Source organism: Chlamydotis macqueenii, chromosome 3 (genome assembly GCF_036417535.1).
Source record: "Chlamydotis macqueenii isolate bChlMac1 chromosome 3, bChlMac1.mat, whole genome shotgun sequence".
Taxonomy (NCBI): Eukaryota; Metazoa; Chordata; class Aves; order Otidiformes; family Otididae; genus Chlamydotis; species Chlamydotis macqueenii.
The window spans coordinates 69717244-69743243 of record NC_141558.1 but is presented as its reverse complement, the minus strand read 5'-3'; the positions used below and the strand labels follow the sequence as shown (position 1 = coordinate 69743243).

General features: G+C 46.6%; 1 protein-coding gene across 2 annotated transcripts in view; it reads left to right on the top strand.

Moving 5' to 3' along the window:
• The first annotated feature begins 11403 nt into the window (after positions 1 to 11403).
• The window catches only part of FOXN2 (forkhead box N2), a 33122-nt gene continuing 18525 nt past the window's right edge, over positions 11404 to 26000 (top strand). For both annotated transcript variants that reach the window (XM_086745175.1, XM_086745174.1), the window contains exons 1-2: positions 11404 to 11455; positions 23466 to 24016. In XM_086745175.1, coding sequence (XP_086601301.1) covers positions 23480 to 24016 — 537 coding nt within the window. In that variant the 5' untranslated portion in view covers positions 11404 to 11455; positions 23466 to 23479. The remainder of the gene's footprint in view (positions 11456 to 23465; positions 24017 to 26000) is intronic.

Genomic DNA, 26000 nt, shown 5'->3' with positions numbered 1-26000 from the left:
ATTGAGCCCAGACATTTCTCACTACTCTTCTCCACTTCGTTGTACATCCAGATACTCTAACCTGAACATAGTCCCCTCTTTTGCTGGTCTCCGTGCACACCTGTAACAAAGTAGATTTATATCCAATATTTAGACATAATCTTACAGTTAAATTATATATATATATATACAAAAATATATTCACATATGAAATACATGTGTGTGCCCATTGTATATAAATAAATATATATATATATGCATACTATAATCTAAACTTCAAAAGAAGAAAAATATTTAGAGGTGGAATACAATCAGTAATTCATAGGTTTCTGAATGAAAGCCTTGTATGAAGATATCCCTGAATATGTAGGACAGTCCAGCTCAGGAACATCAGCTTTGATATTTTGAGTGACATATAGAGAAAATTTCCTGTAATGATTAAAGAGTTGTAAGCTGCTGCTGAACAGTAACCAATGCTACATGCAAATGCGGAAATTGCTTGTTAAGTGTAATGTTCAGTGATAATGTTTTGATTACCGTCATTTTAGGGAAGTCTGATATACAGCAGGAGTGAGATTGAAGGAATGTTAATTCCACCTTGGATCATCTCAAACCTTGGGTCTGGTGGAAGATAGAGAAAACCTTTTGCTCCTGGATAGTTTTAAGTTTTAGACAATTCTGAATTATTTGGGTTTTTACAAATGAAAGAAAGATCAGGACATCAAGGCTATTAAAGCCTGTGAAAGTCAGAGTGCAGAACCACCCTGCCGGCACCTGCACGCATGGAGGACCCACCACCAGCTCTCCAAAACTTGATGGGCATCTTCACTGGCTGAACTCTAGTGCTACCCTAGAAAAAGCAAACAAAATCCTGGTCATAAAATAATTACTTTTTTCCCACTGACGTAGATGGAACATTTGTCATGAAACTATTTTTTTTTCTGAAGACACTGAAGATAAGATGGGAAGAAATGCCTTCTGACAAGGGGCAGATCTGCATGGCTCACGAGAGCAAGTTTGCTGGACACAGTGTTGAGTCTTCCACCTTTGCACCAACTCTGTTCAAACAGGCCTCTTAAAACTGGCTTTGCCTATAGATTATGCACTGGAAGAAAGTGTATGTTTCCTCCTACCCTGTCCCCTCTCCCACATCGGATTTGTGTTTGGGGATCCCTCGCTGGCCATATCCTAGTTATCAGATGCGTTTGCAGTACTGATCTCTAATTCAGTTCTCTTTATTTTTCCCCTCACAGATTCACACAAGGACAAAACCCTTCCTTTTTTAACAGCACAAATGAAAAAAAAAGTAACAGAATATAGGGAATATATATTGCTAATTCCTGATGTTTTAATTAACTCTGAGGTCTCATCCCTGCACTGAGCAGCTCCAGTCAAAACAGCCAACTTAGGGCAATGCGAGGCTCATAACTGAATCATATGATTTTTTCTGCTGATTCTCTCCTTTCAACACAGACTGTGCTCAGTGAACAGAACAAGGAGTTTAAGAACTATCTTTGCTCACCAGCATATTGTCTGCCCAAAAAGAAAGCCAACAATAATACCATGAGAAAGGAGAGTGGAAAGGACTATGTGAAATTGTCTGAAATTGTCTCCGTGTGGCTGAACGGGGAATAAGGCTGAAGAAGGAGCTGCTGGAGGGAAGATGTATGGATGACAATGCAGAAGCAGCAGGGGCAGATGGAGGAGGATGGACCAACAAGAGGAGGGATGAGGAGCGATATGTACAACAGCAGTGTATGTGACAGTCCGAAGAACCTCTCTTTCGAAGTGTCACTTTGCTGTGGTTCAAACTTTGAAGTGTCTCTTTTGTTATCAGGGTTTCAAGTTGAAATAAATGTGTAGAGTGAAATTCGGTAACATTTTTTTGCTCCTATTCTTTGATTCCTGACTAAAACCAGTCTTAGATGGGGATTGGGACATTTTCTAGGTATACATGCACAGTCAAACATGACCCTGCACAGAATTGCTTTCTGTCCTTTCCATGTTCAGCTCATCCACTATTTTAGCTGCTTTTTAACAAGTTTGTAAATTCCCGTTCACATCTGGAAACATCCCTGGGGAGCTTCCATCCGCTGTTCACACGTGGATGCCATGGCAATATGCGTCTAAGAGGTGCTATGCTGCATGCTGCTGTACTGTGTAGAGACCCACCAGCCCTGCTTGAGCTGCATCAGGTGCCAAAACTGTCCAGCCGAAGAGTTGGAGATGCCACTCGAGCATCGCAAGGGCCATTCCCCAACAGGATATATTAGCCTGTAAAGAGGTCTACACCACCAGTCCTGAAGAACGTCATTATTAGGACAACTACCTCAGATACTCAGCAGATCCATGATCAACAGGTTTAACGTTGGCAAGCAAGCTGTTGGTGCTTCGATAGTGAAGTGGATTAAAACCTTGATAATCCATGAGCAATGGGTATTGTGAATGTGCCTAAAAGGACTGCCTTTGAGAGAAAAGGCTTCCTGTACTCGACCAGGACCATTAGCAGCATACGGTTTGCTGGCCGCAATGAGTACATGAATGTATCAACCAAACAAAATGCTCTGTGATCATTATGCTGCCCTCAATCAACTGGAAGGCAGCTTCCTGAATGCCACAGAGAAATGCACCAGCTGGTGTTGAATAGGCTTTCTTCACTCCAAATAAGACCATAATCAACAGGACATCTGAGTCCAGCTTATTTTCCAAGGCCTCATCCATCTCCTGCTCTGACTCATGAGATTATACCCAGTGTCAGTGCACTGAAGAGAACAAATTTTATTCCATAGTCAGGAGTTTCAACACAGTTGATCCTTCAGCCCAGCAGATCCTGCCCAGGCAATGAAAGGGTGAAAGAGTATTTTTTGTCGACAGAGTAAAGATGACCATTTCAATCACCCTTCTTTCCTGTGCTTTTTTTACTCTGAGTGATGGCAAGGCCACAGGTTGATACCTTTATCTACTTGGTATGCCTTCATTTCATTTTTCCACATCAGCCATCAGCAACAGCTAGCAGAAGCCATGCCAGCCTCCAGACACATGGTGATAAGGATTTCATAGTTCACTAGCTGAAAAAGAAAGTTTAGGGAAAATGTTGTTTTGGCTGTTGGAGATAGTGCAGCAACTAGACACAAGGTCTTTGACCATTATCTTTCTAATATTTCCAGCCAGGGAGCCTGTTTGAAATCCTTGACTGGAATAGGCTGTGAGTTTTCCAGCTAAGTGTTGGAACATCATCCATGTGAGAGTGACTTTTCTTAGCTTGCTTGAAAAGTTCATGCAGAATTGGTTTGCAGGTACTAAACCAGCCATTGCTATTTGCCTCATCCAAGGACCACATATCTTGAATTTCTCCTGTATGAAGAGATTATCAAGCAACTTCATTAAGGAATGAAGGGAGATTCGGACAAAGGGCAACTTACCTGCAGAACCAGGCTGCAAATCTGTGATTATCAATGCACCTGGAGTCTCAAACCATGTGGGCCCTTAGACAGAGAGGATCAGGAACTCAACACTGCTCTCCTTATGGTTTCTTATCATATAATGAAGTCACTGGAACTGATAACTTGGACTTCCTGGGTCAATGCTTTGATACCAGTGATAGCATAACTCCATGCAATCTCTTGGCATGAAAGCGTTGCACAGAGAGCCTCATGTATTATATATATATATATATAAATATCTATGAGAAATACACAATCCTGCTTGCCCCATCCATAATCCCACTTCTTGTCTTGGTTTCTTTTCTTTCCCCTTTATATATTTTTGCAAACACTTTGAACTTCCTAAGAATGCAGTGCCAGCTCCATGTGCAATCTTTCTGTCTGGAATCCCTTAAATTATGAGTTATGGGCAATGAAGAAGGAGAGGCAATAGAGCCAGGGAGCTATGCATGCATGGCTGAGCTACACCCTTACTGCCATCAGAGTCCGCCCATCACTGCCATTCCTATAGCCTCTGTCTGTTGTCCAAAAACCAACTAATCCAATGCCAAAAGCTGCTTATGGTGGTCCTTTCTTTGTCTAGATTTGGGCAGTACCTCTTTGCTTGCAGTTGCACTACACAGGTAGACTAAAGGAACTGGTAGGCTAATCATTGTCATCCTTTGTCTTGCGCTAGGCACTCTTTCATTTTGTAAATGTCCTATGCAAAAGGAGATGTTCAGAAAGCATCTCCTAAAGCTGTCCTCCCATCAACGGCCTTGGAAAGCTTGCACATTCCTTGTGCTGTCGGGCTGAACATTAGGAGGGCATCACCATAGGCTCACTGTCCTGTGTAAGGCAAGTCCAAAAACATCCACCAGCAGAGCCACATCTCTTCTGCACTGTTCCTAATTCAGCCAAAAACATGATGGCAGGATGAAAGCAATAATCTCTTCAGGGATTATTTCAGAGTTGGTGAACCCCAGCCCATCACCGTGCATTGATGAGATGCTGTTCCCCTCTTAGTCCCTCTCTGTATCAACCCGCCTATCTATTAGAGGAGATTATAATAACCAGCTGCCTCAGATGGTGTTTGAAGCTACGCACTTGCACATGGTCGAAGATATTTGGACTAAAGATAGGCTAAATAAAAATTGGTATGAGAAGTAAACCTTATAATGTGCAGTAAGACGAGGGGCTAGATTTCAGGTTTTTCACTGGGCTTTAAGTCATACCTTTTATTTCCAATAATAATGTAAAACCATAAACCCTTTGTTACTGAAAGGCACCATAATAAGCATTTTGGATTGAAATTAAAATAGTTTATTTTAAAAATACTCAAGCTCTCTTTAAACTGCCAAGTCCTTAGTCAGATATTTAACCCCAGGAACTTCCACTGTTGCCATAAGCCTTAAAATGTAAGCATCAGTATAAAAATAAACCACAAATAAATTCAAGTACTGCAGAATACACGGACACAACAAGTTGAAAGCCAATTGTTAAACAAGCGAGTACTCTCCTAATCATAACAAAAAGAGAGTGCCATAACACAAGGTGAAAATAACCAAAAAGCAAACAGAACACACCATTGATTGAGTCCTTCATTATCTAGGCTAGCTTTTAACGGAGAAACCTGCATGTGTGTCATTGCTTTTATCTCTCCAAAGGCAGTATGCACACACTCTAAAAATCAGTCTCTTCGTTTTCTGCTTGAAAAGATCATTGTAAAAAAAAAGTGTCAGGGAGTGGAGGTCATGCTGATTTATTGGCAATTAAACCTGCAGGATTTCTGCGCTCCTTTCAAAACAAAGTATCTCTGGGTAATTCAGCCTGGCAGATTACATAGTGGGCTATCTACTAAAAGGCATGAATCTTATTGTTTGTGCACAACAGAAACAATTGACTTGGTCTTATTTAGGAAATTGCTACTATTTTCTGCAAGGTATTTGTATTACCCATGAAGACAGGGAGGGAAGTTATCTCTTAAAAATGCAAGATCCTTTCCAATAGTAAAAATGCTGGTTTTATTCCTCATCCATTGTGCAGGATAGCAAGTCTAGAGATGAACTTCCTCCTGCTTAAGAGTAAATGGATAATGATGCAAAGTAATAATCCGAATGCATTGCTAAGGAAGATGGCATTTCGTTTACTCCATGGCTGATTTATCCATTTTTGAGTAGGTACTTCTGCACGAGCTTTCAAATTAGGCTGTGTCAGCCTGGTCTCTTGGTGATGATTTTCCAGCTGTATCATTTAGAAGTCTGAAAAATATCTCACCCTTTAGGGACATAGCTAAACTGGCAAAATGTTCACTATTCTGTTTTGGCGGAATGGTCTCACACAGGTTTGGGCTTACATCCTTTACTGAGCTAGCATGAGCTATACTAAACCACCAGATGCGAGTACGATCCATATTCCCACTCAAAGTGTTTCCCAGCATAGCAATAAACTCAAACTCTTTGTAACGCAAATACCTTCTTAGCTTTGCAAACAGTGTCAGATATCCAGTATCATAGAGTCTTAATGTTTTGATGGTGATTCAACATTTGTATTTCAGTTCTTGGACATGCAATATGCAGTGCAGGAGGAACACTGCAATCAGCACTGAACATCTTCCCAATCAGTGCAGGGACTTTGGTTGTGTGGTTAGGAAAACATCTAATTATTAATTTTTATGGATAATATTGCCCCTAAGACTTCTTTTATAGTTATCTGCTTGTCTGAGCTCTGGATCTATACTACAGAGATATTCAGTGGGGAAGAGTGGGTCTCAGGAGATGTTCATAGACCCTCCATCTTAGGAGGAGCAGTTAAGGAAGAAGGAAAAAAGGAGAGAGTATATTCAGTCCCTAAAATGAGGGACTTTGGACTTGTCTGGATATAGCTACAACCAGATCCAAACAAGAACTTCAGCACTGAGTCCCATGTAGGATGTAGCAAGAGATGAGAGAGAGTGCAAACGTGGCAGCTGGCAGGGTGGTGGGAGAAGAAATGCTCTGAATCAGATACCAAACAGTACCCCTCGTGGCTTTGCCTAGAGTGAGGGAAGAGATCAAATGCTAGACTAGCCTGGCGGTAGGAGAGAGCAAAGCGGGAGACATTCCCAGACAGAAACCGCAAGCAGAAAGTTATGGTGTGGGAGCTGAGTAGGCAGACACACCAACCTGGAGAAACAGAAAGTCCCTTTGAAGTTATTACTTCAAACAAGCTTCCAATGCAAATTGGAGATGCTGCATGCAACAAGAGGTCCTAGAAGAAGCAGGTGTCCAACCAGTGCTGGACTGGCATTTCTCTCACGGCATCCCTGGGCAGAAACAAAGGTTAGCCAGAGCGTGCAAATAGCACCCTGATTTGCTCCTCTGGGTGGATTAACCTGACGAACTCTTTCATGCTGACTTTCCACAGAGTGATACGCTAGTTGTAGGTCACTGGGATCAAAGTGCCTGTGGTTTCACAATGCAAAGTGCTGAGGCATTACAAAGCCCAGCTGACCGTTCACATGTGTGGCAGAAATCCTGGCACAGTAGATGGGGCTCGCTGGATCTTGTATCACACGTCTGTGTCACTGGACACCCAGCACTTGCCCTGCTGCTTTTTAGCAGTTCCTTTCTTGCCCTTCCCCACTCTCCACACTCTTAGGTCGCACCAAAGAGGACTGACCATGCATTGTACTTTAGATGACAGGATGGGTGACTGGCCTGGATGAAGAGGTGCTTTCATGGTGCTGGGTGGCACGGGTCCAGCCGATATGGCCCTTGGAAAGTCCCTCCTCTCAGGAGAGGCAGATTGCAACTGCTGGGAGGCAAGCTTCCTCTTCCCACTGGGTTTGTTCTCCACATACCAGGTCTGGATGACCATCCTCTCTGCCTGGGGAAAGCCTTATTCCATGATGCATGTATAAATGCCATTTACCATCAACACCTCAGACCAAAATAAGAGAGAAGATCTGAGGATTTTGATCCTAACATGGGAGAAGTGGAAGGGCCTATTTTCTGCCCAGAGCAGAAAAAACCCCAAACAAACCCCTTCTTTCTTTTTTTTTTTTTTTTTTTTTTTGGCTTGCGTTTTACCACCTGCGGTAAGCGCAAGACAAGCAGAGCTGTGATTGTGCCCTGACGGGGAGAGGACAGCCAGCCTCTGGCAGAAACCACACCGCAGCCGGGAAGGAGAGCTGCAGTGATGAGAGCTGCCTTGGCAAAGCAGGCACAGCGTGTCCTTGAGTGGGCAGTACCTTCAAGGACAGCCCTGGAGCCCAGCCAGCAGGCACCAGCAGCTTCTCCTGAGTCTGTCTTGGCTCTAAGCAGGAGGTGATGAGGTGGAGGGCACCTCCTGCCACCTCCTCGGCACCTGCCTCTGCAGCCCATCTTTCCCCATGCCTGCTGCCTTGGGCAACTGCAGGAGGTGCTGCATGGACATCCTGGAGAGCCGCACACAGATCCGTGGCGTAGCACCATGACTGACATCTGTCCCACCTATTTTAAAGGTCTGTGTTGGGAAATAGCACCATGTCCTTGTCATATTTATTGGATGAGTTCAGCTTTCCTCGGTTGCTGTTTTGCTGTAGGTTTCCTTCAGCAGCTCTGATGCTTGTCCTGCATGCCATAGAAAGCAGAGATGGAGCAAGAAGGAGACGAAGGTGACGTGTGGGGTTGGACTGCCAGAAGCCACAGGCCTCTATTGTGGGACAGGGTAAATTGCAGGAGAGAATCATAGAATTGTTAGGGTTGGAAGGGACCTTTAAAGGCCATCTAGTCCAAAACCTCTGCAAGCAGCAGGGACATCTCCAACCAGATCAGGTTGCTCAGAGCCCCATCCAGCCTGGCCTTGAATGTTTACAGAGATGGGGCATCCACCACCTCTCTGGGCAATTTGTTCTAGTGTTCCACCACCCTCATTGAATCAGACATTTGGGAATAAGCAGCTTTCAGGTATTTTGCACAAAGCAGCCTGGCAGAGCGTTGTCCATGCCGTGGGTCTCCAGCTTCTCAGGGGTGAGGATGCGTGACAGGACGACAATGGTGGCCTTGGCTCCATCTGATGATTTTGCTCCCAGCCCTCCACCACCTGCTCCCTCTGGCTCTCACAAACCGCGTGAAGGATTTAGCAGGCAAACTGGATCATGGTGAGGAAGCAGGGATCAAGCTCAGTGTGGACACTGAACAGAGATGAATACAGGTTCCTCAATCTGGCAGCTGCCCAGGCACTAAGTGAAAGTATCCTGATGCTGGTTGAGGTTGCTAATCGGGAGCCAGTACAGGCAGGGACAGGCAGAGCAGGCAAACATCAGGGGCGGTGTGAGTGCGCTCGTGGTGACCCAAAAAGGCCTGCAGTGGAGGACTGTCCTTGCCCATTCATGAAGGGTGTGTACCCTTCTCTGCAGTTTGTGTTTGGTGGGGACCAGGAGAGCCTGGAGCCCTGGCGTGCCCCAGCTCCTGCATTAGCTGAAGGTGTGGATCCAGGTCGCTGCGGAAGACAGAGTGGAAACAAAACGTTGCCCCGGGGTGCAAACCGTGCTCCAGCAGAAATGTGCTGGGTTTTGTAGGGCTGCTCCTGGGGGCTGTGGCTGGTGAGAAAGCAAACACCCTTGAGGAGCGACCTCCACCATCTCTGTAATGCTGGGGATGCTGCATCATCTATCTGTGGCATGTGCCTGTCCTGTACCCAGTACCTGACCTGGCAGTGCCTGCTCAAAATGCTCTGTGCCCCAGCTGAACTGGGTCAGCTCTGGATCCTCCAACACTGCATGGACGAGCTACTGCAGAATTGCAACTGTACATGCACCTCTAGAAGATGTGATTCTGCCTACGGCATGTTATTGAGATGAGCATGATAGGAGGTGGAAAGTGGAAGCCTTTCTAGAGATTTTGCTGGGCTTTCTTCAGCCTCCCTCCCCAAATCCACTGCTGCAGCCATCGGTCATTTCATGGGCAACAGAAGAGAGAAGGCAACTCCGGTTGGTGTTGGAGGTAAGGGCCTGATGCAGAAGGCACTCCAGAAAGCTTCAAATCTTGGTTACTGCCTTCATTAATACAGAGTTGCTGGATTTTTAACAACATAATATGGTTTAAAGCCAAAAAATCTACTGGGAACATGTTGAGGAGTAGAAAGGATTGAGGAAGATAAAGGTAACAACATTTTTCAGGAGGTGTAGAAACATTTTATTTCATTTGCTGCACCCTGGTTTAAATAAAATGCTCGTTCAAAGGCCAAGTTTTGTTTGATTTTTTTTTGTTTCCGTGAGGGGGTGGCGACTTCAGGGCACTTTCAGCTTTTATCTGTTTAGGTCTTGTTTGGTTTTGTAGTGTTTTTCTTTTTTTCTTCCACTGAAACATAAAGGAAGAGACGGCACATATTCCTGCTGAACTCAGGTTGCGTTTTTAAAGGGTAAATCGAAAAAAAATCTGTGCGCAGCTCTGCTTTAAAGGCCAGGGGGCAAATGCAACCAAGGGGTGAGAACAGATAGCACCTTCCATGGTCCACTCTGAACATTTCACGTCACAAAAGGACGCCGAAGGGATCCCGGATTCAAACGCCGATCTCTCAGGTCACCTCCCAGCTGGGCAAAAGTCAAAGCAACACACCCCGATTCCAACGGGCAAACGACGCTCGGCTTGGCCCTGATCCTCCCTCCCTCTGAAGCGGCTGAGGTGTGGTAGCCAGGCAAGGCAAGCTGCCGCGCAGGCTTTCCGAGGGACAGAGGGGTGGGAATTCATGCAAAAGAGCCGGTTAGGGGCAAAGTGTTGCTGGCACCAGCAGTGCTAGGTGTGTTTTTAATGGTTTAGGAATGGAGGGTGCTTTCAGCATTAGATGGCTTTAGTAATACATAATTAATATAAATGCACTTCTGTTGTCCGCTGAGAGGGTAGGAAGGCTCTCGCTAACTTCTAAAGCTGGAAAAAGAAAAAGAAAAGTTTGAATGAATCCTAATGTATTCGATCAGTGGAAATTAGGTAGGAGCAAAATGAAAGTTGCTGAGAAACAATGTATTCTGGCCAAAACTGTGTGGTTTCCGAAGCCGGTTGTGCTTCACGGTGCAGTGGAAGGTGCCTGTATGTGCTGAGCAGAGCCTCCCTGCCCCTGGATTTGGTTCTCTGCCCCTAGGAGAATATTCTGCCTGCTGTAACCCTGGGCCGGATTCATCCTCACTCTTAAAAAACCCACGAAGTTGTTCTCTGAACTGAAACTACTTCAAATGTTAAAAAAACCCCAAACAACCACTGGTTCCTGCTAATATGGAGTGGGGGAATTTCCTTGAAACACATTCCCATCCTCCCTTTTAAATAAAATCATTGCAATGTATCAAGAAGCAGCTGAAAGCCGAGTGTCCTTCAGAAAGCAAGGAAATCTTGGAAGGGCAAATAACCTTTTTTTTTTTTCGCAGCGGCAGCTGGGATGCAAAAGGAAATTTCTCCCTGCAAGCGACTTCTCAAGGTCCTCTTTCTTATGTTGCAAAACTCCAAGTGAACGCAGGACTGCAAAACCCCGCTAAGCAAACAGTAAAGTTCTTGCCCCGAAAAGCTTAAAAGCCAAAGGCATGAGTGGAAGACAATGCGCTACAAGGCAGAGCAAACACGGCGGAGGCTTCATCTTTGTTAAGAGGAGGGGAAAAAAAATAATAAAGAAGGTTTAACGTCATAGGAGAAATGCGGGGGGGGAGGAATAGGAAAAAAAACCACACCAGCACATGGCCTGTGCGAGGGGAGAGGAAAGAGAAGTGAAACTAAAAGGAGGGTTCATGGTTTAAATTTGGAGTGTTTTAGGGGAAAATGGAAACTTCCCAGCAGGCGAGTATGCTCGGGGTGGCATGCGGAGCTTGGAAGCCCCTCGCAACCCGCCCCGCCCCGCCGGCCCCGGGGTGGCGGCGGTAGCACCGGGGCCGTCGGGGCGGTGCGGGAGGGCGGTACCGGTGATGGGGGGCGGGGGGTGGGGGGAGGTGTTCCCGGTTGCCATGGGGAGGCTGGGAGGGCGGTGCCGCCGCCGCTGCGCAGGGAGCAGCTGCTCCCTGACACATCCCCCCGCTGCCATATTGTGTCCGCGCTGCCTTCATGACCGCGGTGAGTGGAGCCGGCGCTTCCCCCCCCCACCCCGCCCTTCCTCCTCCTCCACGCCTGTTTTTGTTGCTTTCCCTCCTTTTTTTCATTTAGTTTTGGGGGTTTTCGGGGATTAAGGGGTTGGGGTTTTTTTGTTTTTAACGCTCTGGAAGGGTTTCGTGGGGGAAGGGGAAAGCGCGGGGGCGGCGGGTCCCCGTTGGTGCGAGGGGAGGGGAGAAGGGGGGTGGTACTGGTGCCCCCCTCTCGGGGATGCCGCGCTCCACGCGTGGAGGGGGCGAAGCGAGCCCCCCCCCTCCGCGTTCCGTCCCGCGCTTCTTCTTCAACCCGTCTCGATGGCGATGCGTGAGGAGGGGGGTGTGCACGGTGCATGGGGACACCCCGCCCCCCACGCGGCGGTCGTGCTGGGAGCGGGCCCACTCGCTTCCCCCTTCCCCCCAGCTCCTCCTCCCGGCGCGGCTCCGCGGAGCTTCCGTCCGTCCGCGGGTTTTACGCGCGGGCCTGGGCTTCTTACGCGCGGGGTGATGGGGCCGGTGTCCGGCGAGGCGGGAACCGAGCAGCGCGGCCCCGCCGTGCCCCTCACCTCCGGGTCACCGCCACAAACCCCCGAAGCAGTTTAACTACATAAACACCCTACTCGGGCGTTATTCCGGTGGGCCCCGTTGTCCCCAAAAAATCGGTGGGAGGCCCGCACGGGTGCGCGGAGGGAGCCGTGGTTCGCAGAGGCGAGGTGGCAGCGGGAGACGCGTCACGGGGGTCCGGTATTTCGGGGTAAAACACTGGAAACGGGCTGACGAGGTGCTGGAGGCAAGGCTGGGATCTGCACGTGGCCCTCCGGAGTTTTCCAGCTTTTTCGGCGGTTTTTGGTGGACGTCGCGCAGGGAAGCGCGGTGGCGGCTGAGGAGCAGCATCCTATTGCCCGCCTGGCTCCTGCCCCGACACACCAACGCTCCCGTTTATGGGGGTGCGGAAACTGGGTTTTTGGGTTTTTTTTTTTTTGTTCGTAAAAATACGGATTCTGGCAAGGCCCAAACAAAGAGTAAAGAGGACAAAGAGTAAAACCAGAAAATAAATCGTAACCTTGAGCGGGGCCCGGTAGAATAACCTCCTTGCCGTGGTGCCTGCCCAGGGATGGACGTTATCTGCAACGTGTGAAGTTAAAAATGCTAAATTATGTTGGGCTTGGGTCCTGTGAAGGTAACTTGATAAGGTTTGTGGCTAACCTGTGAAATCAAGATAATTTTATATATACTGTACTCTCTCTGTGTATACATACACACACCTCCCCCCCAAATCCTGCTATTAGTGATCTTGCATTTAGATCAACTTTGGTAACAGGTGTGTTGTAATATTTCACTTAATTTCTTTTGTGTTTGTTGTTTTAGGGTCTTTTTTACCTCCTAGAAGCCTGGTGTGATGCTACGTCTATGCAAGATAAATTAAGCTGGCATTTTGTCTGAAAACCTGAATTAGTTTGCAGTTGTTGTCTTTTTTTTCTTTTTTTTTTTTTTTCTTGGCAGGTGCAACTCGCATTTTCTGAGCTCTGCAGAAGATAGCTGGACACATCAGCTCTGAACTGAAAGCTATACAGTAGCAAATTAGCACAGCTCGGAGCTTGAGCTAATGAACTTAGCTGAGTGCCAGGGTGTGTTGTTTCGGAGCTCGGCCACGTGCTGCTGTGCAGCGGTTCAGCTTCAGCTGGGGGCTCATTGGTGTCTGGCTGCGTGATGTGGGTTTTGTAGAAATAGGGAGGAGGTTATCATTCTTACTTTGTATATTTGAGTTGCCTAAAACGTGTATAGGAGTCTTCTGTACTCTTAAGTATTTTCTTTTTGTCCCCAAACGCCCCGTAAACTGAGGGGTGCCGCTGTACCCCATGTTTACGCTTGCAGAGCGTGGTGGGGATGCTGTGCTGGGGAGCAGGGGGCTGGAGGGAGCTGGAGACACCGGCCCCGTATCACTTCGGGTGTGGGGCCCCACGTGCTCTTGCGGACCTTGCTGGCGTAAAGTTTGGTTGATGTCTTCATTGTCAGCATCTTGACCAGAGGATGAAGTTGTGACCCACTTTAGGTGCTGTCGCTGAGGCTGTACTGACAGAGCTCCGCAGGAACTGCACAGCCCAGAAGTAAGATATCTTTTTTTATCCAAAAGGAACATCAACTGAGGAGTGTGCTGCCTCAACAGCTCCAACCGCCACAGGTTTTCTGCTTGAGGAGCCTTCCCGTCTCTCCTGGGAGCTCGGGATGGAAGGGGCTCACATTGCCAGCAACTGTCTCAGTGTCAGGACGTGCCAGTCCCGTAAGTAACGGACCAGATACAGGGATGTGCAATGGTCCCATCAAATGAGAAAAAGGACTGCCTGGCGAGCAAATGTAGTGCCTGGGAAAGAAGACAGAGGCTTAGGGGCACGTCAGGCTGATTTTTACCTTCTTTATTAACCATAGGCTCTGCCCGCTCAACACAGTCGGCTTGAAAGCCTGACACGCTGAGCGAACTCTTTTGACGAACGAGATAGTTTGGCACCTGAAGATGCTGTGTATGGATTTAGTTGAAACTGGTGAGAAAGCAGTGCAGTTCTTGTGCGGAAACGTTGGTTCCCATAAGAACAGTGGAAATTTTTATGCTGGTTTCACTGGGGTTGTAATTCCACCTTCCTACGCCATCGTCGTTCCTTTGCTTCTTGTTATTTGGGTTAAAAGGGGTTATATTTGGGAGGAAATACTCCAGGCACGAAGAAGACTTCTTCCAAATGCAGGTTTGTGTTACCTTATCAGAACAAGCTGGACGGTAGGGTTATGGCTGGCGGGGTGAGAGAAGGTAGGGATGCAGGGGGGAGTGATGGTGTGCCCACAGCTGCCGCTGCTGTACGACTCTTTTGCCTTTCCCTTCAACGGGGTACTCTTACTGCACCGCTGCACTGCGAAACGAGCTCTGCAAAATACAGCTTTCCTCTCCCAGCTGTCAGATCAGTCAAAAACGGCCTTCTGTCCCCGTAAGGGAAGGCCGTAGCTGTACGGATGGTGTGGTGCGTACTCCACTACCTTTTAGCACAGGTGTAAATCCTGTCCGTTTTATTCCATTTGGGCTCCTTGAGTTTTCTTTTTGTGGCTGTTGCTGTTCCTGCCCCTCCCATCAATGAGGTGTGTTGCGTACAAGCTCGTATAGAGGATGTCACTGCGTTGGTTATAACTTCTTTGAGGGGAAGTAGATGGAGTGCCTCATCCTACCGCATGCGCCTCGCCACTCAACAACTGAAATGGTGTTGGGCAACTTCCTGCACCAGGAGGCCGCTGTCAGCGGCACTGGGTGACTCACGTCAGCACGCAGCCTCGTCTCCCAACAAGTGCATGCTTGCAGGCTGCAAACCCGGTCCGCATCCCAGCGCAACAACTGAAGGGGTCGGTTTGGGTGCATGTGGTGTGTCCGTTCCCAGATCCAGCAGCTTCCTTGGCTCCCAGAGAAGATACTCGCAACTAAAACGAGAAAACACTGAGATGTCGCTTCAGTTTTTCTCAGCTGGACCTTTACATGCGATACTGACTTAGGGCATGCTGTGCAGTGATGAACTTTCTATCCCTTCCTCACTGTGCTGGGTAAAAGCACACAGCGATGCTCCGGGGTGCTTGCAAAATACAATTTAAGTCACTAAGCAGGAGACAGCTCACCCATGCTTCAGCAATAAATTATGTGGTACCGAAGAAGAAGTGCTGTCTGATGCCAGCCAGCGTCTTCATGACCCCTGGTACTCTGCTTCATCCCCACAAAACCTTACGGCTGCGGAAGCATGAGGCTTGGATCACACTTGCTTTTGGGGAGTTCTGTGGAGTCCTCCTCTGTCCTGAGTGTGCGGTCAGTTACTGGGAAGCCTAGCTGTTGTGTCTGGGGTAGGAATACCCATGTTACCAAATGGTTGCTCGCATACCAGGGCTATTTTAAGAGAAGCCTGGAATTTGTGCAGATGAGAAGATTTATACCAAAAGTCAACGATGTGGATCGTGACTTTTTTTTTTTTCCCCAGTGTGTTCAAATTGTTTTCTATTATGTTCAAATTAGACTTAGAGCTTGCTGTTTTTTCTTCAAAGGTTAGGGTATGTTAAGGGCTCCATTAAGTTGGCTATTGCTGCTGCAGAAATCACCCCCTGCCCCTGCCCTCCTGCACCCTCTGTAAGGATTAGATTCTAAGTTGAGGATGTTTTCACTCAGTTCCCACTGGCAGAAAATCTCAATGCGATTTACTCGGGTCACCGGTCCCCATGTACGCTGGCTGCCTTGCAGGATGGCCGTTGTGGTCTAAGGTGGCTAACCCCATCAGCTTCTCTGAACTTGCTAACGGGGTGGGTTTGAAGTGTAGGGCTGGGCTGAGATTGGGTCTGCAGCCTCCAGCTGCAGCGCCTAGGGCCGCGTGCCGACCTTCCCCTCTGGTCGGCAGCCAAGGCGGTCTCTTTGCGTCTGGGTGTCCCACCAGTGTGAGTTGCACGGATGGCCATCCCGTTTTTATCGTGGGCTTTGCGACGTGTGGCTGGATTGTATTCCCAAAGCCCGTCTCCTGGAGCAGCTTGTCTCGGTACCGCGCTCGGGCTTTGTTTCTTCTCTCAGATTATTTTCAGTGCATTCCTGTCTTGCAGTTTGTAGCTACTTTTAGTTTCCTGGTTCACGTGCGGTCCCCTGCTTGCTTTCTTTTTAGCGCTTGCTTGCTGCATTGCATTGTGCTTAGATTTGGGGTGAGTATATGGGCACCTAATAGCTAATTACTGGTTGTGGAGGGAGCTTGGCAACTGGAAAACTCGCACAGAGCAGAGCTGAGTGAGTGGGAGCTGGGAAGCTTGCTGCTAAACAGCAGCAGCAGTCACTTGTCTCTCATCCTCTGGTCTGTGAGGACCATGCTAGACCGGTTTCAGTTAATCTGGTTTGATTTAGGGATGTTGAGTAGTCAAAAATATGAGCTGGTGTGCTTTTGGGCTTTGACCATGCCATTATGAGCAGTGTCAGGTGGCATCTTGTACTTTCACAGCCTTGTTTTGTTAGCACTGGTGCCTGCCTTCTGTGTTCACAGAAACTTGTATCTCCCGCAGCCTTCCATCTGAAGTTGTACCTCAACAGACCCTGTATGACAAACTGGACCATTTTCCTATACAAGAAACCTGCTTGGTCCCATTGTTCCAGTGTGGGGTCACTGTATAGAAGAAAAGATAATTTTACGCCACAACCATTATGAGCAGAGGCATTATTCTGATATAAAGTAATTTTGAAACAGAAAGCCAAGTTCTACAGTTGCAGAGGAAAATTAAGAGCGAGTTGGCTGGGGAGGTGAGCACGGTGAAGAGCCATGCTTTGCCGCGCCACTGGCTCTGGAGAGAAACCTGCGCTTCAGGAGCAGGAACTGGGCAACAGCCATCGCTGACAGCTTCACGATCACAAAGTTGTACTGGTAGCAGTGGCTTTGTGCTACGCCTCCCACGTTGCTTTTAAATTAAATCTTGCAGAAGGGTCATTTGGGGCGAAGGTTCAAATTGTTGGTTTTCAGCTGAAAATTGGGACTTCTGGTACTTTAAAGAAGTAACTACTTCTGCCAAAGAAGGCAGAAAAGCTGAGTGGAAAAGATAGCATTATGCTTTCTAGCGTTGGTAAATTGTTACTGACACCAGCTGAAATGTAGCTGCCTTCACTTACGTTTCAAGAGCATGGAGGAGAAACACGTGGAAGGGGTACCCTGGAAAGGGAATTAGCATCAGAATTATTTTGCAAGGCATTTGCTCAAATGACTTGCTTGTGAACATATCAATGGCTTACATTTTTTTTGCATTTTAGTCCATTTACTGAGCAGTGTACTGGATTTAAGGAACATGACCCGAAGGCATCTTTTGAAAAGCTACTGTTGGCAATAAAGCATTTTTCTTAAAAGCACTTCCCCCTCGCCTTTCTGTAACGACAAGGGTTTTTTCTTAATAGTTTAGATTTCACTCCTGTTTGGTTTTTGGTTGTTTTTTTTTTTTTTTTTTCCCCACTTCCCAGTTTCTCAGTTAGACTGTTTTCACGTGCGTGTTTTAAACCTGAGGCAGAGGGAGGGCCATCCAGCAGTGACTGCAGCCTTTGGAGGGGCTTCAGGACTGCAGAGGCCCTGCAGGCAGCACTGGAGGCTCAAGGCCCTGCACTTAATAAAAAAGTGAAAACATTTTTTGTACAAGTTAGATCTCAGATGCTATCTCTGTCTTGCTCCCTGCCCTTCCCCAGACTATGATAAGGGTTTAATCCCTTCTCTTTTTGAATTTTGCAGCATTTCTTAACTTTTCCTAATATTGGACCTTTTCATTGGTTTTCATTACCGTTGGGTTTGGTTTTTTCCCCCCTGCCTTTAATTAGATTAGAGAGTGAGGGAGAATATTGACATTAAAGGGGCATTGAAGTGGGAGAGGCTTGGAAGTATTTTGGCAAGTACCTGGAAACCCTCTTTTCTCCTTTGAGCCTACCGATGCCGAAATTAAAAAGAAACCCCTGAGCTTATGGTTTGTCCAGTCCTTGTTTTGTTTTTTAGTTTTGGTTTTTTTTTTTCCTCAGGCTGTATTCAAGAAGCGGATAACCACCTTTTTGATGGATTTTTTAACAATTCTTTTTAATTTCCTTCCCTTTGCAAGCCAAGAGGAGCAGGAAGGGCCCTGCCTGCCATGGATGCTACCCCGGGGTAGCATCTCTGGGTGCCTTTTGTTGCAGTGGGTGCAGCTGCCCACTCTCCTCCTCTGCGGACAACTGGTCCCGGCTCACCGAAATCTATGGCCGAGAGCCGGTTTTGTCCCCGGGAGACCGTAATGCCTTTAGTTGTCTTGGATACGTGACATCATATACTGTTGTAATCAAATACAGGCCTTTTGCAGGGCTGGGGGGTGGACTTCAGGCCGACCTCCAGCCCGCCAAGCCGCCCGTCTGAGGTGGGCAGGGGTGGAGCTGGGCAGCACGAGACAAAGGAGATGAAGGAGGGGGGAAGGTTACAATAATTGGGGGAAAAATGGTCTGGTGTCATGCTTTTAATGCTCCTGGTCAAGTGGATGTGGTGCTTTTTATTGATGGGTTTTCACTAGTTGTGCCAAGATTTTATTTTATTTTATTTTTTTTTTTTTTTGGTTGTTGTTGTTGTTGCTCTTCCCTCTAACGCACAAAGACTTCTAGCTGTTCTGGTGCCATGTGCCTGCTGGCTTGGAAGTTTATCCTAAACCTGTGTAGGCAAGTGGTGATAGCCGTTTATTTGTGTAATCCTTGGGCTGTTGTAACAACACGATACCTACACTGATGTATTTAAGTTGGGACAGTCCCTGGTGCTGATGCCCTTCCCGTAAATGCAAGGGAATGTGAAAAATCAATAGAACAGTTTGCTGTTGGTATAGTTGCTTGCATGCAAAGGCACATACCAGTCTCTTAAAATATCCTCTCGGAGCGTGTACATGTTAGTACAGAAGTTGTGTGTAGAGTACACAAGAGCCCCAGCTCTGTTGGTAAGGCTGCACGCCATGAGTTTGTTGCAGAGCTGCTCTCATTAACATCAATGCGATATGGCTAAAAATCTCTTTTTCCTGGATTAAAATAATATTCTACTCCTCAGACTTGGACAATGTATGATATGATTTTTAATTTAAAAAAAATATATTTTTTAAATCTGAAGGGAAACTACTGCACCATTAGCAGGTTCCAGGTCTTCCCACTACTCACAGAGGTGACCTAGTTGCTTGGCTGGTCCTACAGGAATAAATAGGTACGTTTAGTTGTGGAGAAGGTTGTCCTAACCTAGGGCACTGACGCTGGGGGGATGCCAGGCGGCACCTTTCATCTGACGCCGCTGGAGAGTGAAGAAGGGTCAAGCAGTAGCAGCAGCAGCTCTGCTCACGCACTAACTTGGCACGGATGAAGCTGTAGCATCTTTTAACAAAAAGGCTGAATTTTTTCTTGTTGGGTCACTGAGTCCAGGTATGGTGTCCATAAAATGACATCTGTGCAGTGTTACGTCACTTTTGGTGGGATGGAGGTATCTGGTATGGCTTTGTCCCCTGGGTCTGGACTCTGCTGGAGCTGAGACTCCTTCAAGAAAGGCTGCTGCAAGGAAATGTTGCTTCCCTGCTTGCCTGAGCCCAAGCAGGCTTCCAGTGTTGTTAAACAGCTGGCCTAGGTTAAAGCAACTTTGTCTTCATAAAGTGCTCACACATCAAAGCTTTCACTTCTGTGGCAGGACATAGCGATGTTCAAGGTCTTCTGTCAAAATGAAGTCGTAGCTGGGGATGTATCTGGCTGTTACTGTGGCTTTCCTGCTGGGTCATCCCTGTCCACAAAACCCTGCTAGCTTACACCAGCTGTAAGCTATATAATGATCCTTACATAAAATAATAAACCCCAAATATTGGAAGTGGTAGTCTTGAAAATGGCAGCTTGGAAGCTGTGTTCTCACAATCTTATCTGCTTATGGCTGAGGAGAGCACACACGGAGAAAAAGAAATTGTGAATTTTGGATGTCATTAAGGGTCTGCGTGAGTGAAGGGGGGCTTTGGAGATCATGCAGGCTGACCACTTGTGTGCCTTCAGATGCACTCCAGTGGCACTGCTGTTGCTCCTCACCAGGCTGCTGCAGTGTGGTCTCAGCTGAATAGTTAGAGACCATCCTGTGGTCCACATGGCCCTCAGGTGCTTGAGAGGTGCGGAGGTCCCGTGTCCACATTGTCCTTGCGTGCTTGACAGGTGAGACAGATGTTAACATGCCTGTTAATGAGCCCATCTGTGGGTTACCCTGTAGACTTGCAGTGGTTGATCTGTGTCTAGGGGAAGGGCGAGCTTTTGATGGCTTTGCAGTCGTTTGCAGTAGGAAGGCTGTCAGTGTTGGTTTCTTCTTCAGACTGATGCAAGCAGCAGGCCAGAGTAAACTGAACAGAATTAGAGGTTACAGTATTCTGGGATCAAGCAAAGCCAAGGGCGTTACGTCGTTGGGGCTGAGGTGATGCTGTCTAGGAACACTGGCTGGAGTCTCCAGAACAGCAGCACCAAAATTATCCATTGAAGGTCCTCAGTGTTATCAGTCTTGTTACTGCCATCGCAATGGAGTTAAGGATTACTTCATTAAAATAACTCTTCCTGTTGCATACTCTGCTGTTTCTATATTTAAATTATCCTTGATGCAGCATTCAGTTGAGACCACTGGAGAACACCCTCTGAAAGCTGCAGTAGTTATGGAACTGTGATTTAATTTTTTTCTTATTTATTAGACGATAGTAGTCTAATAATGGCCTTTATAGCTTTCTAGAAAAAAAATAATTTCTGCTGATATGTACATATAGGAGATGTGCGAGCTAGACACTAAGAAGGTAATATGAGACATGAGGATTTTTGTAATGGCTCTACTAAGAGAAACGTGGCACTAGCCTATATTAGTTACTGTAAGTATATTGCTTGCAAATAATTTTTCTTAAAGTAGGATATTAATTATTCTAATGAGTTTCTGCTAACACATAATTGTGTGTAAACAAATAGCACATTGAGACCACAAAACCTACCTGATTTTAAATATCAGTTTAATAAGTTAACATGTTTTTTCTTCCCTCTATATTTTTGAGGAGACTCTTGAGCGTGCCCAGGCCATATTTGTGTTGTAAAACAGACTTTATTTCCCCACTTTACCAAAGGAATAAATAGAGTGACCCAAAACTTGCATGTGTGTGTGTACATGGGTGTGCTCTTGCTCTGCTGTGCTGACTGGAGATTTGCAAAGGGATATTTCATGCAACATGAACCGAGTGCTAAAATTACGAATACACGGCTGAGAGGTGTCAGCTTGTACGTAGCTGGCTAAAGAGGCACTGAACAAGGAGACAAAGTTAATCATCATAAGGAAAATGGTGCAGCTCGTGTTGCAGTGGAATTGGGGTTTGTCTCACTGTATGAATTTTATCACTAGCTCTTTGTTTTGTTTTTTAATTTAAGAAAGGATTGAAAAAGTGACATAAGCATATGTATATATTGCTGTGTTTAAAGCCAGCAATCACTGGCTGCCAATATAAATCTGCTCTGATGGCTTGGGGGAGAAGAAAATTGTAGGGAGAGCAAAGCTATTTTTGACCAGCTATTTGAGCAGTTCGCTTTAATTTTTTTTTTTTTTTTTTTAATGACTGAGCTGGTAGTTAATCATGCCTATCCCTGCACTTAAATAGAAAATTTGGGGATGGTTTCCAGCACTAGTACTGGTAAGCATAGGTGCAGGTTTTACTGTCTAAACAGCTTGGCAATAGCTGGTGTTAAAGCGAATGAGCAGATGAAGGGTGGAGAAGAAACTGCTGGTGGGAGACACGGTGCATTTTCTGGGGAGGCACAAATTCTGCACCACGCGCCTGCCTAGCACCAGGCAGGGGCTGGCAGGGCTCTGGCTCCTGCTGGGGAATGTAAAATGTATGTGTCCTGTTGCCTTTCTGTGTCACCATGTCACTCCTCCGTTGTGCACGTTGCTCCCCTCCTCCAAAATAAGGAGGCTGGGCAGCTGTGTCTCCAGGCAGGTTGAGCAGTGTAATTGCATGAACGCGGTGAGGCTGTCAGGTTGGAATCAGCTGTCAGAGTGTCTGGTGGGACAACCAGACCGTGTACACAAGCTGGCCGCCTCCTTGCCTCCTCTTTGTAGGAGAAGACACAAGTGCACAAGGCCACATGTTTACTAAAAACTGATGTAAGGAAAATATCCAGTAACTGCATAGAGCTGTCTGGTGAGATATGATATGGAAACTGTCCTAGTCTTGCAGTTGGGCTCTTGCAGTAGAGACTGGAGCATGAAACCAGAATGATAACACATACTGGGACAGGGAGCTGGTTGTTTTTGTTGTTTTTTTTTTAACTTGGGTTTTTGGGGGCTTTTTTTTTTTTTTTTTTTTTTTTTAACAGTTAGTACAAACCTCAGCTTTGCTGGTAAACTGCATCCATAGTCGGAGTGCCTTACGTTTACCTCCGGCTAGTACAGCGCCTGTATGTAGATATAGATATAGACACTCCATCTTTAGAGTGGTTTTGTTGACCTGTACTTATGGTACTGTTACGGTGTCCAAAGCTGTGGGTGCAATGAAGCTCTGACATGGTCACACCAGCAGAAAAAAACAGCTGTTGGTGTAACAGAGTTTGCTAGATAACCTCTTTTAAAACTCCGTGAGCAAGAAGGTGCTTTTTGTTAGTTTAATGCCTCTAAAGCATGGGTAGCCTGTTAGACTATGCATTCTGGGTGGCAGCCTTTAATAGAGGTAATTTTATATATATATATTTTTTTAATTTAGGGAAAAGTTCAAAGCAAGTGGTCAGCCATGATTTCTGTGATAGGTCTGAGCTGCTGCCCCAGTGGATGGTCCCATCCCATTGAGAGCTGGTTCCACCACCCTCTGCTCTGCGGGGCAGCCTGGGCTAGAACAGCAAGAAGGTCTTTTGGACCTGGGCTCCACTGGACCCAGCTGAACCAATGGAATGGTCAGATCTTCCCTGGTGGAAACGAGAGGCAGGACTTGGGAGTGACTGTGACTTGTAGGGGGGTTGTAAAGACTTCGTTTGTGCAGAGACCACAACTTCACCTTATGCTGATTTAAGTTTTGCAGCTTATTTTTTACCCTTTGGGCACCAAAGGCAAACACTTATAAATAGGATAAATTTACAATATAATGAGTATAACTAAAGAGTTAATATGAGAGCTGAATGGATTAGATCCTACCTGTTAAGATATTTTTTAGATTTTAGATGGTGACATCAAAATAGCTATTATTTCTGCGTCCAGATCGGCGTTTCAAGATAGATAACAGTAGTTTCCAAGTGCTTACCATAAGTTCTGGTTATAAACCCCAGAGAGTTAACACATGCTGATGAGATTATCATGGGGCTTGTGTTGGACCCTGGCTCTCATTAGTGACAGCAGTAGCCCTGCACAGTGTGGGGACGGTACAGCCCTCTGTTTGGGTTTGGTGGGCTGCCACTGAACATGATTTTGAAGGCTGGCATTGATTTCTGACTGTCTTCTTTGTTGCAGACCAATAAAGCTAAATGGGTCCAGTCACTGGAATGACTCCGGATAAGAAAGCTGAAACACCAGGAGCAGAAAAAGCTGCAGGACTACGGCAGTGTCATGGGATGGGAAGCTTGCCTGACGCAGGCAATGCCGGCAGGCCAAAAGCCACCGTGATGGACAGAGATTCGGCAGACGACGAGCTCACAAATTTGAACTGGCTGCATGAAAGTACTAACCTTCTAACAAACTTCAGCCTCGGAAGTGAGGGTCTTCCGATCGTTAGCCCCTTATATGACATTGAGGGCGACAGTGTGCCATCCTTCTCGCCATCCTGCTATCAGAACCCCGAAAAAAAATCCTCCACTTCCAAACCCCCGTACTCTTTCAGCCTTCTCATTTACATGGCAATCGAGCATTCCCCAAACAAGAGCTTACCAGTCAAAGAAATCTACAGCTGGATCCTGGAACGCTTCCCCTACTTTGCCACAGCACCCACCGGCTGGAAGAACTCGGTCCGACACAACCTCTCCTTGAACAAGTGTTTCCGAAAGGTGGAGAGAAGCCATGGCAAGGTGAGGGAGGTGGATCAAGTTTGAAATTCAAGGGGACAAGGAGAAGACTCTGTTGTTCTTGAGGTCTATTGGAGGGGTTTTTTTCCCCTTTCATGTCCTCTGACACTTTATTTGCAGCTGGAGATGGTTTGGAAATGACACTTCTGACAAATTTCAGGACATAACTTAGTTTTGTTATTTAGTGCTGACCTGGGTAGAGCTAGCTGTGGTGCATCCTTTTTAAAGCTGGCTAACATGATATTGCAAAGGACCCTGTTTCCACTTACAGTTTTGTTAGCCTGCAATACCCAGCCTGAAATTTCAGACATCTGTCTTAGGATGTCTTTTTGCTGAAGCCTCTTAAACTGATGCTCTCTCTGTTTTCCAGTGCTGAGATTTCAGGGTATGTTCCTCTTTTCCTGCTTTTCCAGCATGGCCATGGCTACGATCACACCTGGAAGCAGAAGAGATCGTGGGATGCCAAGCAGCTTCCCCGCTTGGCTAGCAGAGGTTTTTTGCCTGTTTGGGTGCAGATGTGGTCTTCTGCAAGGCACCCTTGCTTGCAGGCACGTGGCTGAGTGTTTCTCAGTCTAAGAGCTGTCTTGAATATTAAACTGACTCTTTTACTTGTGATCTCCTTTACGCTTAGCACAGCTCTAGCTTTCCAGGAACTATCTTAATTCCTGCATTTAATACACTGTATTGCTTTAACCTCTATCATAACGTAACTGTCTGTATCTCTGCCTGGTGCAGACACAAGTTTCACTTCTTAAAGTCAAGGATACTCTTTTCTGTACAAATTCTTTCTTCTTCTCACCTGTATGATTTTACTAGTGACTTCCTTCCTCCCTCTCTCATTTCCCCTCCCATTCCTCAAAGAGCTGTCTCTGACTTAAATAAACCAACAAACCACATACCAAAAGTCAACAAACAAATCCCAGACCCCTGTGCTTGGAGGTCAGCCTAAGTGGTAACAGGCTTGTTACCAGAAATGCATGCAATGCCTGGCGTGCTTGACAGCCTCTCACTGTAGATAGAGGTTCTGGAGCTGAGTGGGCATTGGGAGGACAACTTTGTACTGGTAGGACTGAACGTCACTGCTTCTCAATATCCCTGCTTTTTGTTTTCCCAAGCAGCAGCTTTGCCCTGAAAAAAACCAACTCCAATAACTCCCCCATAGCCGAGTCCTGCAGAGTGTTAGGATGGGCTTTTAATGTGGCTGCAGGTGCTGTAATGGAGTAAACTGAGATGCTGCAAGCTGTGCCTATGTGAAGGACGTGGATCTGAGCAGCACCCACACGCTGCCACAGATGGCAGAGGTGCCCTGAAAGGACTGAGTGGCCCTGTCTGGGAAGGGAGACATGAGTTTCAGAAGAATTGGGGCAGGGAAGGCAAATCTAAATCGGTGTACGAGTTCCTGCTGTCTGTGGATCTGCCCTTTAAAGCTCAGCCGTTTCCAGCCTGGAAAGCCTTGCTGTTTAGGAGTTACCAGTCAAACCTTATGTCTTGGCAAGTGAGGAGCAGGGCCTTGAGACTGCCCGGTCCTCTGCTTACTCTGCTGACTCCACCAGTGTTGCTGGGCTCAGGGTGGCTGAAGGAAAGCCAAATGATGGCTTGCTGCTAGATGTGACACCTTTCGTAGGAAAAAGAAAACACAGAGTAGGTACCACCACTACCAGTAAGGTGATGCTGGTGTGCTATGTCAGTGTTTTCTCAAGTCTAGAGGCTGCACAGCTCTCTAATTCTTAAGAAAAGAAACTGGATTTACAAAAAAAAAAAACAACAAAAAACACCCCAAGAAAGCCCCTCCTGAAACTTTGCCAAAGCTTCCCCATTTTCAACACACTGTAGTTAAATCTTTACCCTCTGTCTTGGTTAGAAAAGGACCAGGTGAGAGTACTGCTTCACATTGTTCCTCCAAAATAAGTCCATGGCACCTGCATACTCCACGGGGGATGACAGGAATGCTGCAGACCCCTTTTGATGAGCTCCTCAGGTGTCACTT